The sequence below is a fragment of the Solanum pennellii genome, chromosome 3 (assembly GCF_001406875.1).
Source record: "Solanum pennellii chromosome 3, SPENNV200".
In the NCBI taxonomy this organism is placed as follows: domain Eukaryota; kingdom Viridiplantae; phylum Streptophyta; class Magnoliopsida; order Solanales; family Solanaceae; genus Solanum; species Solanum pennellii.
In genome coordinates, this window is record NC_028639.1 from 69593478 (window position 1) to 69608350 (window position 14873).

Below are 14873 nucleotides of genomic sequence, written 5' to 3' on the forward strand. Positions count from 1 at the left end.
TTTGGCCTGATACTTCAAGATACTTCCTTTTTCGGCGTATTATTCGACTTAGAAGGGCTTGTTGCATTGATAGTGAAGTGTTAACTCCTTGATTGACTTGATGGCCTCAATCACTTCAAGTCAAGTCATGTAAAGAGGAAGCTCAAGGCCTTAGCAGGTACTGGTTTGTGCTCATCACTTCTTTTACTATGGGAATGTGAATTTACTCCATACTTTCTGAATTTTCAGTATATATATATATATATATATATATATATATATATATATATTATATTAGTAGAAAACACTTGCACCTGTTATGACACAATACACATCCCACCTTAGATACAACTGTGGGCCATGTAGATTTTTTTAGCCCTTAGATGCAGCCGGAGACAGTGGGTAATTCCAGCAGGATCTGCGTGTGCTTTTTAGTGCTTATGGGTGCATTAGAATATACAAGGGCTATTTGACTCTGCTACTTCTCAACCTTTTCATCCCAGTGAAATATTGTTTAAAATTCTACTTTCCATTTGACGTGATAAAGAGGGAGTTGCTCGGATTGTAAGAACACGTCACCTCGCTTTCAATTTTAAGGTTGTAAGTTCGAATGACCAAAGGAACCAAAAAGAAAGGGTTGAAGCTCGTAGGGAGAGATATTAAAAGATAATACTGTTAATGCATCTATCACTATATCATAGTCTCTATTCTCAAAAAAGTAGTTATGAGGGCAAGTTGCTCAAAGTTAAACCTAAATTGTTAAAGAGATGAAATATGATCAATGTATAACTTTTTTATCAGAGGTTGAATCGATTATTACAAGGATTATTAGGCCAAAAATTTGTATACATTCTTAGATCTAAAAAAAGAAGAAGGCAATATTGCACTTTTCAATACATTCCATTGTTATGCAGTAATTTAGATCATGACAATGTTCAGACATGAAAGAAACTATCTTTAATTCTGGCATCCCACATGGGCTTTTTACATAGAAAGGGGAAATAGCAATTAGTATCAAAGTACAGGTAGCAAGTACCCTTGGGGGTTGGGGGGTGAATAAAAGTGAAGAAGTCTTTTAATTAACAAAATTATGAAGTCAAAGAAGTAGTGGCAGAGTGCTTTACCCTAACTAATTCTTGCATGATATCCATCCAAAGGAACAGGTAAAGCATAGGTCCCACAACTAAGCAGGTTGTGATAGAGCGATAAATATTCTTTCATCCTTAATCAAAAGTTCTCGTGGTTGAGTTCTCTTGGATATAGAATCGTTTCTGTTAGAGCGATTCACCTCAAATGTGGAACTTTTCAGCGTGGATCCGAATTTAATTAGATTTTAATGTGTATACTGGATACCAAGTGAAAAAAAAAAGATAGGTCCCACACAAATAACTTCAGTTGGGATTTTATAGTACTATATGATATGAGTATTCCCTAAGCATTGCTGGTGAGAAGAGAAGAGAAGTTGCCATGAATGAACCATTATCTATCTGTATATATATATAAAAAGTAACACATGCACCCTTTATCATTATTAGCATTTTTTTATAACTACATACAATAAATAAATAAATACAATAAAAAATAAAAAAGAAGAATTAGCTGTGTATGGGTTCCTAGTAGCTCCATTTATATATGGATTTACTTGCTTACGTGAGACACACATATGTATTATTAAAATATAAGTTATTTTCTTGAATTGAGAATTTATCCGATACAACTCTTTATATCTTAAACTGGGGTTTATTGGACGGTAATTACTAATTATGTATTCAATATTTGATATCTTTCACCAATATATGTATCGAGTAGTTAGTTTGCTCATGACTAATTGCAAATAGTATATCATTGTAGTTTTTTCCTTTTTTTGGAAAAACAAGAATTAGAAGTAGAATTTCAAATTTCACATGATTCTCTTCCACTTTATTTAAGTTCAATTAGTTTTTTAAGTAGAGTTAGAGGATATTTTTTTAAGACTGGAATAGTTTGAAGACGAAACTAACAGTTTCCATCAATTATTATTGTATATTAATTTGAATGTCGTTATAAAAACTTTAAAAAAAATAAACCGGGACAAATTTTAACTATTGAAATAACAAGTTACTGTCTATCTAACTACTCTCAACTTAGAGATACAGTTCAACATGAACTCTCAAGAGCCTAACCACCAGCAAATACTAACTAATATTCTTGTTAATTCTATATTTTTAATTAATTAAAAGGGTTGACGTGCTTATCATTAATGAACTTTACTTATATTCTAATATATCTTTAATCATGGAAACTGTATATGTCACCTAGCTCTCCAGATCTCATATTCACACAAAGTGGACCAATTAAGCTTAAGGATTAACTTTACTTTTACTAGTAATACTAGTCCGTCACACAGTAAAGTATTTCTTCATTCTTAATTAGAAATATTTTTTAGTTTGAATTTTGAATATTAAAGTCACTTAATTAAAAATTAAAAATCTTTGTTAAAGAATGACAAAAGTCCCACATCGGTGGTTAATGAGATGGGTGGCCTCCTTATAAGGCTTGGGCAATCCTCCTCCCTTTGAGCTAGCTTTTGGGGTGTGAGTTAGGCCTAAGACCTAATTTCACAATCTTTTACCAAATAAAATAAAATATCTCATTACGAATCAAAATTATTCAGACTCCAAAATGAATACCGAACCTCGAATAAGAAATTATAAGACTTGGTTTTGCTTGTGAATAAGTGAAGCTCCTCAACAAGCCTCCTTCATTTCTGACCGACAAATTAACAAAAGGCTTTGGTAGATCTTGCTTTGACTTGAGGTAAAAGGGATCTGTCACTAGAGTCACACTTTTTACAACAGTAGTGTTCGGATAAATTTACGTGCATATTGAATTATTGTACGATAAATATTTATTATTTTATCGACGATAGATTATTCTTATCGAATAACTGCCTCCTTCTGGTGCCTTGTAAATTCTAATTTGGATCTTTATAATATATGGCTTCGACACAGTTAGTAATTATGGTGAATTTGTGAATGTTTACAAGTAAAAGGATCAAAATTTTATACATTTCGATTTAATTGAAGATAAAACGCATTTAGTTAGATTTTACTGAACTGATATTAGAATATATCAAAAACCGAGGGACCAAAATGCAATGAACCCTAAATTAAAAATAAATAAATTTGTGTTTACATGGAAAAGAAAAAAGAGTTAATTACGTACCCAATTAGGAAATTCTAAAAGAGTAATTTGCGTTACAACAGAAGAGCTTACTTAGGTATTACGACAAATTACGGTTAGAAAAATTAAACCTTACTAATGGAAAAATCTATGAAATTGTGGATTGCAATTTTGGATTCACAATGTATAACAAAAAAGGGAATTAGTTGCTGAAATTTAGAGCCTTGTACAATACATTTTTGTAACAAAGAAAAGACAAAAAAAAAATATGTTGTTTGGAAGACATATCTGGCGTCCGGCTGCGAATTCAGTTATTTAAAATATTAAAAAATAAATATTTAAATGAATTTAAATGATTCAATATTTATTATATATACACATAAAATAATTTTATCCTTATACATACCATATAATTTTTCAAATTTGAATATACCTCTCATATTGAAAAAAAACCCCAATGATGAATGCATAACATTTACTTCCATTAACTAATATCACTTAACCATAGTTAATTAGCTTAATTTTGCTTCTGGTCAACTCATAATGACTGAAGTCAATTTTTGATTGGTTAATCACTTAAACTGACCAATTAATCTATAGTATTCATCAATATGTTAAATATAAATATCAAGAGCGAATAAACTCAAAATACAGACTGTATAAAGTTGTATATATTGTCTTAATATATAAGATATAGGGAATTGTGGATGCTAGTACCTAGCTTTGCTTCTAGCTAGTAATTGAAAGATTCACTATTGCAAAAAATTTAGTGAAAGGGCATGAGCAAGCATAAAGGCAAAGTAGGGCATCAAAATGTTTATATATAATGGGCATATTATGGGGTAGAAGACAGACAAGGAGTGGCCAAACTTTACTTGTAAGAGTGTTGGTTGTCAATATGTAGCATCCACTTTTGGTAAAACAAAATACCTAATTAAAGACTTCTTCACTCTCAAGTGAAGTCACTTTTGAGCAATTTATAATAACATATCATATACAAATGTCTTTATGTGTTTCATCATTTTCACCAATTGTCTTCTAATTAGTAGGCTTTTTCATTTCTTACAACAAAAAATTATAATAAAGTTCTTAATGTGGATGTGGATGACCTAATCCTTTGGTCCATTAGTGCTAGTTAGTCAAGTACTAGTATGTAATAAATTGAGCCACATGGTAGAAGCTCATCAAAGTAAGTGATTAGTTGTAGGCCAAAATTTTGGATCTCTTTGTCAAAATTATGGAGTGGTTGTTGTTGAGGCGATCTAATTAAAAATCAAAAAGGTCTTTGAGTTTAATAATTTAACAGACACAAAAAGTGATTTCTTTATATAGATATTTATGAAATTAATTAGTTAAAATATGTATCAGTTAATCTAGACACCAGACTTTATAGTAAAAAAAAATTATCTATATGATCTAAGGATATCAAATATGTGGAATCATCACTTGACACCAATTGGTTTGGTGTAACACCTTAATTAAGGTGAAGTGGTTGAGCAGCTTTCTCACCAGAAACCTAGTAAGTCAGCTTAGAGGAAATTGGGAAAACAGTGGGAATATATTATTTGTTTTTTTTAGCATGCTTCATACATAATTACCACACTCAATATATAATAAAACTTTATAACTTTCTTTGGAAAGTAAAATAATTGGCAACTCTAATATTGTTCTCCTCACTAACACAACATGTTAATCGAAGTTTATCGATTCGACTAATTATTTTTGCATCATCACACAAAGACTATCGTTAAATATCAAATTCAGACTCAAGATATCTATCTAATTAGTCAATGCTGAGACCTATCAATAGGGTCGGAGCTATATAGGGGCGAGGAGTTCATCTGAACCTTCTTCGATGGATAAATACATTGTTTATATATGTATATAGTAGATATTGAACTCTTTTCGATTACTTCATTTATATACTTCTTCATATTTTTGAACCTCCTTAATGAAAATTCTGACTCTGCTACTGACCTACGTCAATCAATTTAGAAAAGCTTAGAAATGTAGGCTTTTAAAATCCAAGATTCTTTGGCCAATCACAAGACATTTTTGCCTCACACAATAGTCATCATAAGTGCATGTAGTAGCTTCACAAGCCAAAGTTAGGCACAAACTAATGTGCAAGCACATGCATGTTTTGATCTTTAAACAAATAAAAGAGTATGGTCTTTTGTGTTCCTCGTAAACACACACAAATTAAAACATTTAATTAATATGTAAAACCAACTTAATTCACAGCTAAAGTTGCACTAATAATGCCGGCTAAAACAAGCACAAAAGGTGAGGAACTTTCATATTAATAGGCCAAAAATGTGATTACTTTGTCTACTTAATAATAACAAAGACATATTCACGTTGCGGTTAGTGCTATGAAGAGCCGGCTCCATCTGCTAATTTAGGCCGGCAACTTAGCTTAGCTTTATATATATATATATATATATATCATAATCATAGTACTAATCAAATATACTAATTGAAGCTAAATTCATCAAGAAAAGTTTTTCACTTAGCCAGCTACATTTTCCTAGTTTTTTTTTACTACTACGCTCAAAAAGATAAAATTTAAAGAATCAAATAATAATTTTTATATCAAAAAATCATCAAACTTTGTTTTATAACAGAAAAGAAAATTGCTCATATTCTTTTTGTGAGGTGTAGTGAACTTGCACCCCATGTACTAAATTTTAGTCCTACTCAATCTAAATCTTTTTAGACTTTAGGGTTGGGACTCATAGACCTTCAAAACTATTATCAACTCTATTATATATATGTATCATTGACTTTTGATTGGACGCAAACTATTATTTAAAGAGTTACAATACTGATTATATATAATTATCGTCATACTAAAATTCATAATTTGAAGTTTATAAATTTCTATATTAACCTGATCAAATTTATATATAATAATAATTGAATTTATAGTACCTGAATATGCAGAATCTAAACAGAAGTTATTAAATCTCCCTCAATTCACAGACTGTTTTCTAATCTACCATTGATTATCATCTAGGTGACTCATAACACAAAACCCTTTATTTTTAAACTCATATTATCCACATTCTTATGACATTCATTTTTTTTATTTGTTTTAAAGAAAAATGTCATATTTCTGTAATTGAAAATATTTTTTACTTTTTTATTTTTAATATAGTCGGACAAATAATTAAGGAATATCTCAAATTATAAATTTTCTTAAAATTTTAAAATTTTGTGTCACGTTAAACTCGATTGAATAAATTGGGAAAGTGTAGGTAGAAAACAGAAGAAGTAATAGTACATAGTGTACAAAGAATAACAGCCAAAGAGTGGAAGCTTCAGCTTAAAATTTACTACAATATTTTAGTCATTGTGAGCTTCTTTAATAGCAAAGACAAAGGAAAGAATAGTTATTTGAGAGGAGTTGTATCAATAATTATTTTATTTTTCTATCTAAGCTAAGCTAAAAAAAAGGTCAGCTCATCACAATTTTTTCACAAACAAATAAATCTCAACCGTTGGATTTGAGTTGGCGTAGAATTGTCAGTTGAGTACACGTGCTACTACTACTAGTAGTACTATCTTTTCCTCTTTACCACTTCTTTTTATCTTTGCTTCCATGCATGGATTTCTCCTCCCATTTTCATAAACTATACTCTTTTCTTTAATTTTTGAAAACAAATACTAATAATTTTGATATTTTTTTTCATATATTAGTAGGAGGAACAAAAGTTGGACTTTTGTTACTTCTGATCTGATATTGTTGATTATTAAGATTTTTCGATTTGATTCAATGGGGTATGAAGATCATGAAGTACTAATGAAACACGTTTGCAAATTTTGCAATAAGAGTTTTCATTGTGGTAGATCTTTAGGAGGTCATATGAGGTCTCATATGGTTAATACAACTGATGGGGAGACATCAAGAAAGAAGCTTCCAGCTTATATCGTTAGCAATTCCACCACCAATAATAACAATCGCAATGTTAATTTGGATATTGGAAATCAAGATATTAGTTATGTGCTTAGAAACAATCCGAAGAAGACTTCGAAATTTTCTGAAGATTTGGTGGATACTTTGCTTCCTAAAGTTTGCAAGGAATGTGGCAAAAGCTTTCAGTCTTGGAAAGCTTTATTTGGGCATATGAAGTGTCACTCGTCATCATCTTCAGTAGAAGAAGATTCTTGGAACAGTGTTAGTGAATCTGACACCGAAGCAGCAGCAGCTGCGGCGGCGGCAGCAGCAGCAGCAACAAATAAGAAGAAGAGATCATCTAGAAAAAGGTATAACATGGCCCCTGCTGCAACTTCCTCTTCTTTAACTGTTGCTGCTAATGGCTCCTCCCCTTGTGTATCTGAAATTGAGCATGAACAAGAAGAGATTGCTATGAGTTTGATTATGCTATCAAGAGATGTAAGCAATTGGGTTGGTAACAATCACGTCACTGATCAATGTTCTGATAACAATTCACAGTTTTTGACCAAATCAGAGCTGATGAAGAAAGTCAAAAATGGAAAAACAGAACAAGGTGAGAGTTCTAAGTCTCTAACAAATGGTCAAAAAAGGAACAGAACAGAGGTTTTAGATGATGAGAAAAAGAAGAAGATTAAAATGGAGAATGAAAACAGAGTAGTTATCTCTGATCCAAAAATAAAATTTGAGTGTACTACTTGTAACAAGGGCTTCCACTCTTATCAAGCACTTGGTGGTCACAGAGCAAGCCACAAGAATTCTAAAGGTGATCAAACTTGTGCTGCCACTCATATCGATCTTGCTAAACAAATCAAAACCGGCGATAATGAGACTGAATTTGGGCAAAATTGTGGATCCAAGAAGCAACTAAAGATGCATGAGTGTCCAATTTGTTACAAGATTTTCCCATCAGGACAAGCATTAGGTGGTCATAAAAGATCCCATTTGATTGCTGAGGCCAAAAAAAAAAACCACAATCAAACTGTTGAAGTAGAAAAACCAACACCAGAAATCAAAAACTTCTTGGATCTAAATTTGCCTGCTCCTGTCGAAGAAGAAGATCACGTATTAGATTCTAGCAGTACTCATGAACAACAGCATACTGAATTTCAGCAATGGTGGATTGACAGTACACACAAACATGAGCAACTATTGGGCCTTCTTTCTAACTAATCATTGGGGAATTTCATCAAAGTGTACAGATTCATTGATTCTTTACATGATTGAAGTGTTTGGATTTCCCAAGTCACAACAATAACTACGTCTGAGTCCCTAACAAGTTGGGATCGGCTATATGAATCTCCACTGTTTCAATTTAAGCTCAATCCGAAGTTAGTAAGTTTTACGCCAAACTATCAACCTACAACAATGTGAGTTTGATCATTGAACTATATATTAAGTACCTCTTATTTTATTTTTTTAGTTGAATTTCTTTTACAAATTTTAGTTAGGGAATGGTAATTCAATGTGTACAAGATGTAACCTTTTTTTTTTTCTTTTTCCTATTTTGCATTCATTTGTTGAATACATTTTAGCTTCATCTTGAGCTAAACATGAAAAGAGTAAATTTTGTTCTAGTGTAATAATTTTATCTTGGGATTGAAGGAAAAATGAGTGAAAATGGGAGTATATAGTATGAAAAATAAAATAAAAAGTTATAGTCCATTACAAGTGAGCTTAAATTAAAGTTGGTTGTTTAATTTAGTGACCTACCAAATAACATGACAAGTTGACAACTCATCTTATTAGTCTCACAATATGCTAGTGCTTTTCAATAATCTTTTAATGCTATACACAAACAGTTATCACGCAACTGAAAAAGGAAGACTTAAGTAGATTGGACCACCTCTATAATTCAAAAAGAATATTTTTTTTATATTTATCTTTACAGTTCTTACACTCCACAATATTATTCTATATTGTTTATTTACCTAGTCCACTTTAATTACAACACCTAATTAGACGTGCATTTTGTTCAACATTCCTTAGTTGACAAGGTTTATATGTTTGGAGACGATCGAGCTGTTAAAGACATAATTAAGTAATTTAAAATGTAATTTTTATTTTATATTTTTGAATAAGATTTTTGCACATTTTGACGTTTGTAAATCTAGATGAAGTGTACTGGTGGGTAACAGAGCATGACAAAAAATTAATGTTCGAAAAAGTCGTAATTGGAGTAACTAATTATTCATATGTGGACTTGATCAAAGATAGAACGTGTAAATATATTTGTTTGGCTGTTGCTTTGATTGATTTTCATATTCTTTGGAATTAGCACTTGGCATTTTGATATAGAACTTTATATGATGATCAAAAAAGAAATTTTTATCATAACTGTGGATTCAAGATTATCAGTAAAGGAGTCGAAAATAAATTTATAATAGCATGTAGGGTTTGAAATTAGAACTTCAGATAAATTTTAAACTACTAAATCAACTTCTAATTTTATGCTTAAAGGATTAATATCTCTTTCTCTATATATACACATTCTATCAAGGGGGTTCGTTACACATTCTATCAAGGGGGTTCGAACAGTACGAAATCACATTGAGAAATATCGACCGATATACCTTCGTCAAGAAATTAATTAAAATTCTAACTTTATCACTAAATTTGAATAAATAGCATTCGAAGTCAGGATGTGGAATTTTTATCGTTTGGGCATATTACCTCTTCGTTAGTGGCGTAACAAAAGGGGAGCACGTGAGCAAATAACCTCTTGGAAGACTATTATTTGAAACATAATCGGAAATTATAAAATATTTCGTATTTAGCTATTTGAGAATCAATTTTAAATCTTTGAAATTGAAGTAGATTGAATATATGACTATCAAATTTCAAACTTCAGACATATTGGGTTGAAGTCAAATTCAACTTTTAATTTAATTTTGATTTGAATGAAGTACTTCAAAGGCTTAAATTTAAAGTTAAACATGTAAAACTCAAAATTCAAAAACTAATTTCATATCTGAATATCTAAAGTTCACATTAGCATATATCTATAAATATGGTAATATCACAACATTTACATCTCTATAAATCAAAGTAATATAATATACTGATTAGTTTTGATTATTTCCAAATTTAGTTTTGAGCGAAGCAACACAAATACAAAATTTATCAAAATCGCCTACAAGTTAAATACTTTAGAAAAACTAGATAAAACATAAATAGGCATGTAAAACTACTAAATGTACATATATATTATATATAATTAGTATATATATTTTGTATATTTCAGCATATCGTCTAAACCTTACGAGTTACGAGCTATCAAATTACTTTATTTCACGTCGAAGATGAGAACTGAAAACTACTAATAGATAAATAAGGAGCCCTGTTCTCTTCGAACCGAAAAATACTAATAGATAAATAAGGAAACTTGTTATGTTACTGTTATAGGCTTTACATAATTGATCGGATTAGATTGATATACCTTCTCATTAGACCCACCAAAGTTTGAACTTTCAGTAAACAGATTCATTAAATATACATATATATAATATATAGTTAGTGTGTATATTTTGTATATTTTATCATATCGTCTGAACCTTATGAGCTATCAAACTACTTTATTTCACGTCGAAAATGAGAACTGAAAACTACTAATAGATAAATAAGGAGCCCTGTTCTCTTCGATCTGAAAAATATTAATAGTTAAATAAGGAGCCCTGTTCTGTTGATGTTATAGGCTTTACACAATTAATCGGATTAGATCGATATCCCTTCTCATTGGACCCACCAAAGTGTGAACTTTCGGTAAACGGATTCATTAAATATACATATATATTATATATAGTTAGTGTATATATTTTGTATATTTTATCATATCGTCTGAACCTTACGAATTATTAGATTGCTTTATTTCACGTCGAAGATGAGAACCAAAAACTACTAAATAGATGTATAAGGAGTCCTGTTCTCTTCGAAGTGAAAACTACTCCATAGATAAATAAGGAGCTCTGTTCTATTGATGTTATAGACTTTATACAGTTAATCGAATTAGATCGATATCCCTTTCTCATTAGACCCACCGAAGCGTGAACTCTGTGTAAACTGGACTCCAACTTGGGTCACAGAGAGAAGCAACAGTTCGGCCCATACGAAAAATGCAAAATACAAACATAACTTGAGCAAATCAGCCATCGACTCCGATCTTCTCTTTCCCTGCTTCTGCAGCTATGGCGTCTACAGTGACTCGCAGATTTACAAACAAACTTCTTAGAAATCCTTCATTTCTCAGAGATTCCCAAATAAACCCAAAACTCTCAACCCCCTTCAAATCGTATGTCAAATCAGCTCCTTTTAGCCAGAGTCAAAATCATCCACCATATCTTGGGATGATACAAAAGCAATTTCATTCTTCTCAGTATATGGAGAATCTCAGATTTCAAGTTCGTGGATTAGCGTTGACGAATCACCAAAACCCTTTAAAGATGAACCCCAGATACTTTTCATCTGAGGGTAGTGGAAACCCTAAAAGCCCTAGCGAGTATCCGAGTGAAAACCCTGAATTTAAGCACCAGGAGATCACAGGACCAACTGTAGAACGTGACGTTACGCCACTTGCGAATGAGACCCGTGAAGTGCTTGAGAAAATGCTCAAGACAATGTATAGTTTGAGTAAAGCATTTGCTGTACTTGGGCTTGTTCATCTTGGTTTAGGAGCTTGGCTTACTTACAAGACTCAGTCTTCCCCAATTCCTGAGATTTCGATACAGAGTTTCTTGGCTTTTGGGTTGCCATTTTCCTTGGCATTCATGTTGAGAAGAGCGCTGAAGCCGATTTACTTCTTTAAGAAAATGGAAGAACAATCTAGGTTGCAGATTTTGACTCTTACTCTACAGGCTGCGAAGCAATTGAACTTGTTGTTTGTTCGTGCTCAAGGTGTTACTTACTCTTGTGTTGCTGTTACATCCCTTGGATTGATCCTTGTTGTATTCTCTAGATTGAGTAATTAATTTATACATCAATATGAAGATGAATAAGAGTTGCCAATTTTGAATGTTCTAATCTTTTTTATTTGAAACACGCGATTTAAGTAGTTGCAACAAGTGTTTGATGTTGAATTTATAAGCTAAATACTGATCAAGATCAGATTTTCTGGGGAAGTTTTAGCGAATAATGTTGAGTACAAAGAAAATCTATCATACCTTTTGTTTTTGCTATGTCACTGTTCCATTGATGGAGATATTTGGTGCACTTCTGATCTATCTATTAGAAACAGAGCTTTGTTGATTGGGAAGTTTTTCCGTTGCCCTGTGATTTTAGTAGTTGCAAGAAGTGTTTGATTGTGAATTTGTAAGCTGAATACTGATCAAGATTAGACTTTGACAGCTTTAGCAATGACTTGATTACGAAGAAACTCTTGTCATACCTTTGTTTTTGCTGTATCATGCTTCTATTGACGGGGATATTTGATCTTTACAATATTGGCTGTTCTAAAATCACCAGGACTCGATGTCATGGACAACATGGAGAAATTTGCAGGTCGAAGTAAAGAACTGTGAGTTCTCATGAAGTAACTTAAGCTATATTTGTATGTCAACATACATGGCACAGCATTTTCATCTTGCATGCATTGAACAATTATCTTTGCATTTGTGGCTTGCTATGTTCCTGCCGAATGTAGTTCCCTATGGAGATTGACTTATCAGGATTGAAAAAGAACAGAGAAATCATTCGCTGATGGACAACTTGGTACATTCAGCACCAAGCTCAGACATGTCTGCGGAGTGTAGATATTGATATAAACGTGTTCATTTCAACACAGATAGGTGGAAATGCACCTCCTTTAGAGTCAAAAAGCGTAAAGCAAATACTTTGAGCTATGATTCTCCTTGAACCTCTCTAGTTGTGCTAGTGCCTTTTTCGCTTAGGATCTTTTGTGCCATTCATGTGTTTGGTTTGACTGTGTAACCAAAACTCTCAAGAAGGTATGGCCTAAGCCCTGTTTCTTCAAATGTAATTTCTTCCTCAATGGCAATATACATTGTGTTCATTTCAAGCATGTATTATGGTGGAGAGTGTGTTTTCAAGTTGTTTGTCCAAGTCTACTCTTATTTCTTTTAGAGGAGATTGATAAATGCTATTGAACTTCGATTTCAATATACAGTAATTGACTCTGCTGTATTATGCTGTAATTTAGTGATAGCTATACCATCATGCTAAATTCTATTAGTAAATATTGGAAAAAAAAACTCTCCATCTCGCAAGGCAGGTATAAGATTTGTGTACATACTAATGCACTACCCTCTCTTGACTCCACTTGGTGGCATTACACGGGTAAGTTGTTGTAAATTTAAAATATTCTACGTTATTCCGATACCTAAATGTCTAAATCCAATGTATCTAAACATATTGCAAGTCTTGATACGTATTAAAGATTATCCAAGAAGTGCTCGTATCAAGATTGGACAGAGTAGTTATGTGATGCAGCCTCTGATGTGATATCAAATTGTTTATTCTTTCTTTGTCATCAAAATGGAAGTTGTTTGAATCTTATTTTTCGAGCAACTATTTTTTCTAGCGTGTGAAGTGCACTGTTCGTGCATTGTATATTAGTGAGAAAAGAAATGTTATATCATAGTATATAATCTAGTAATTTAGAGATGATAAACTTAGTAGCTAAGAATTAGGGATTCGTGATCTGTTTGCTTGTTTCCTGGAAAGTAGTTGGAAATTAGTCAAAAGGTTTTAGTATTTCCAGCTTGTATTCCGTACATATGCTGGTGGAAAATAACAAGTTAAATATGTGAGGTGCGTGAACAATATGGACGGCATTTAAAATGGAGGAGTCCACATTCTTGGCCATATACAAAGAGATAACATTCTTTTGGGGACATAAAAGATTAGATTTTGAGCAAGTAAATCGATAAATCACACACTCGAAGACAAGAACAAATGCATGACGAATCTTTAGAAAATATACAAAGTGTTAAAAAAGAAATGGAGTATAAAGCTAACGATAAACGTGAAGAAAGACACCAAATTTGTTGTGCCCTCTAGGAATATGCTGTTCAATTGAATTTTTCTATTCATCCTACCATTTAATAACTCATAGTATGACCTTTGCCTGCAATGTGAGCAAACATATCATGTCGATAGATTAATCGTACTTTGGCTATCTCAGATGGAGCTAAATTATGTTTTTTAGTGTTATCATTGAAACACACGGGTATACTCCTGACTTCTGGGACATTGATCCAAAGCTCGAGTACGATTTGTGTGCCGTTTTTTTTCTCTACCATAATAAACTTATTTTCTTTTTTTGAGATAAAGGGTAACTTAACTTATAGTATGAAACTTAAATTGATTCTAAAAAGCTCGAATTACTTTCAAATTTCAATTTCAAAATCTATGGCTAAACGGAAGTTGGATGCAACAATTCTACTGCATCAATGTACTAGTAATAAGTTCAGCAAAATTTTCATTGTATATATACAAAAAAGAATTTGTTTGTTTACCTTATTTACACGAGATTGAATTGGAAGCACTAACTAGCCATTAATCTGAAATTGAGTCATGGAGCGAGATTTCCTCGATACACGTGACAAGTTAGTATTAACAGTCGTCCGGCACAAAGGGCACGTCTCGTTATCTTCTAACCAAGGACGAACACAACCAACATGAAATCCATGGCAACAAGGATGAAGAATCGCACAAATTTCTCCTATTTTAATTTCCGCAATACAAATCGAACAATCACTGTTTTTTACTGATTCATCGCAAATACTAATCGCTACTTCACCAGTTCCATTTCCCGGCGGAC

At 32.1% G+C, this 14873-nt stretch overlaps 2 protein-coding genes across 2 annotated transcripts; both read left to right on the forward strand.

The window, feature by feature from the left end:
* The first annotated feature begins 6730 nt into the window (after nucleotides 1-6730).
* LOC107012919 (zinc finger protein ZAT1-like) lies at nucleotides 6731-8710 on the forward strand. The gene has a single exon (XM_015212894.2). The coding sequence runs from the start codon at nucleotides 6920-6922 to the stop codon at nucleotides 8270-8272; it is 1353 nt and encodes a 450-aa protein (XP_015068380.1). The 5' UTR covers nucleotides 6731-6919; the 3' UTR covers nucleotides 8273-8710.
* A 2417-nt stretch (nucleotides 8711-11127) lies between these two features.
* LOC107012543 lies at nucleotides 11128-13210 on the forward strand. Its single transcript, XM_015212413.2, has 3 exons — nucleotides 11128-11989; nucleotides 12557-12608; nucleotides 12735-13210. The coding sequence occupies exons 1-3, from the start codon at nucleotides 11284-11286 to the stop codon at nucleotides 12763-12765; spliced, it is 789 nt and encodes a 262-aa protein (XP_015067899.1). The 5' UTR covers nucleotides 11128-11283; the 3' UTR covers nucleotides 12766-13210.
* Nucleotides 13211-14873: the final 1663 nt, after the last annotated feature.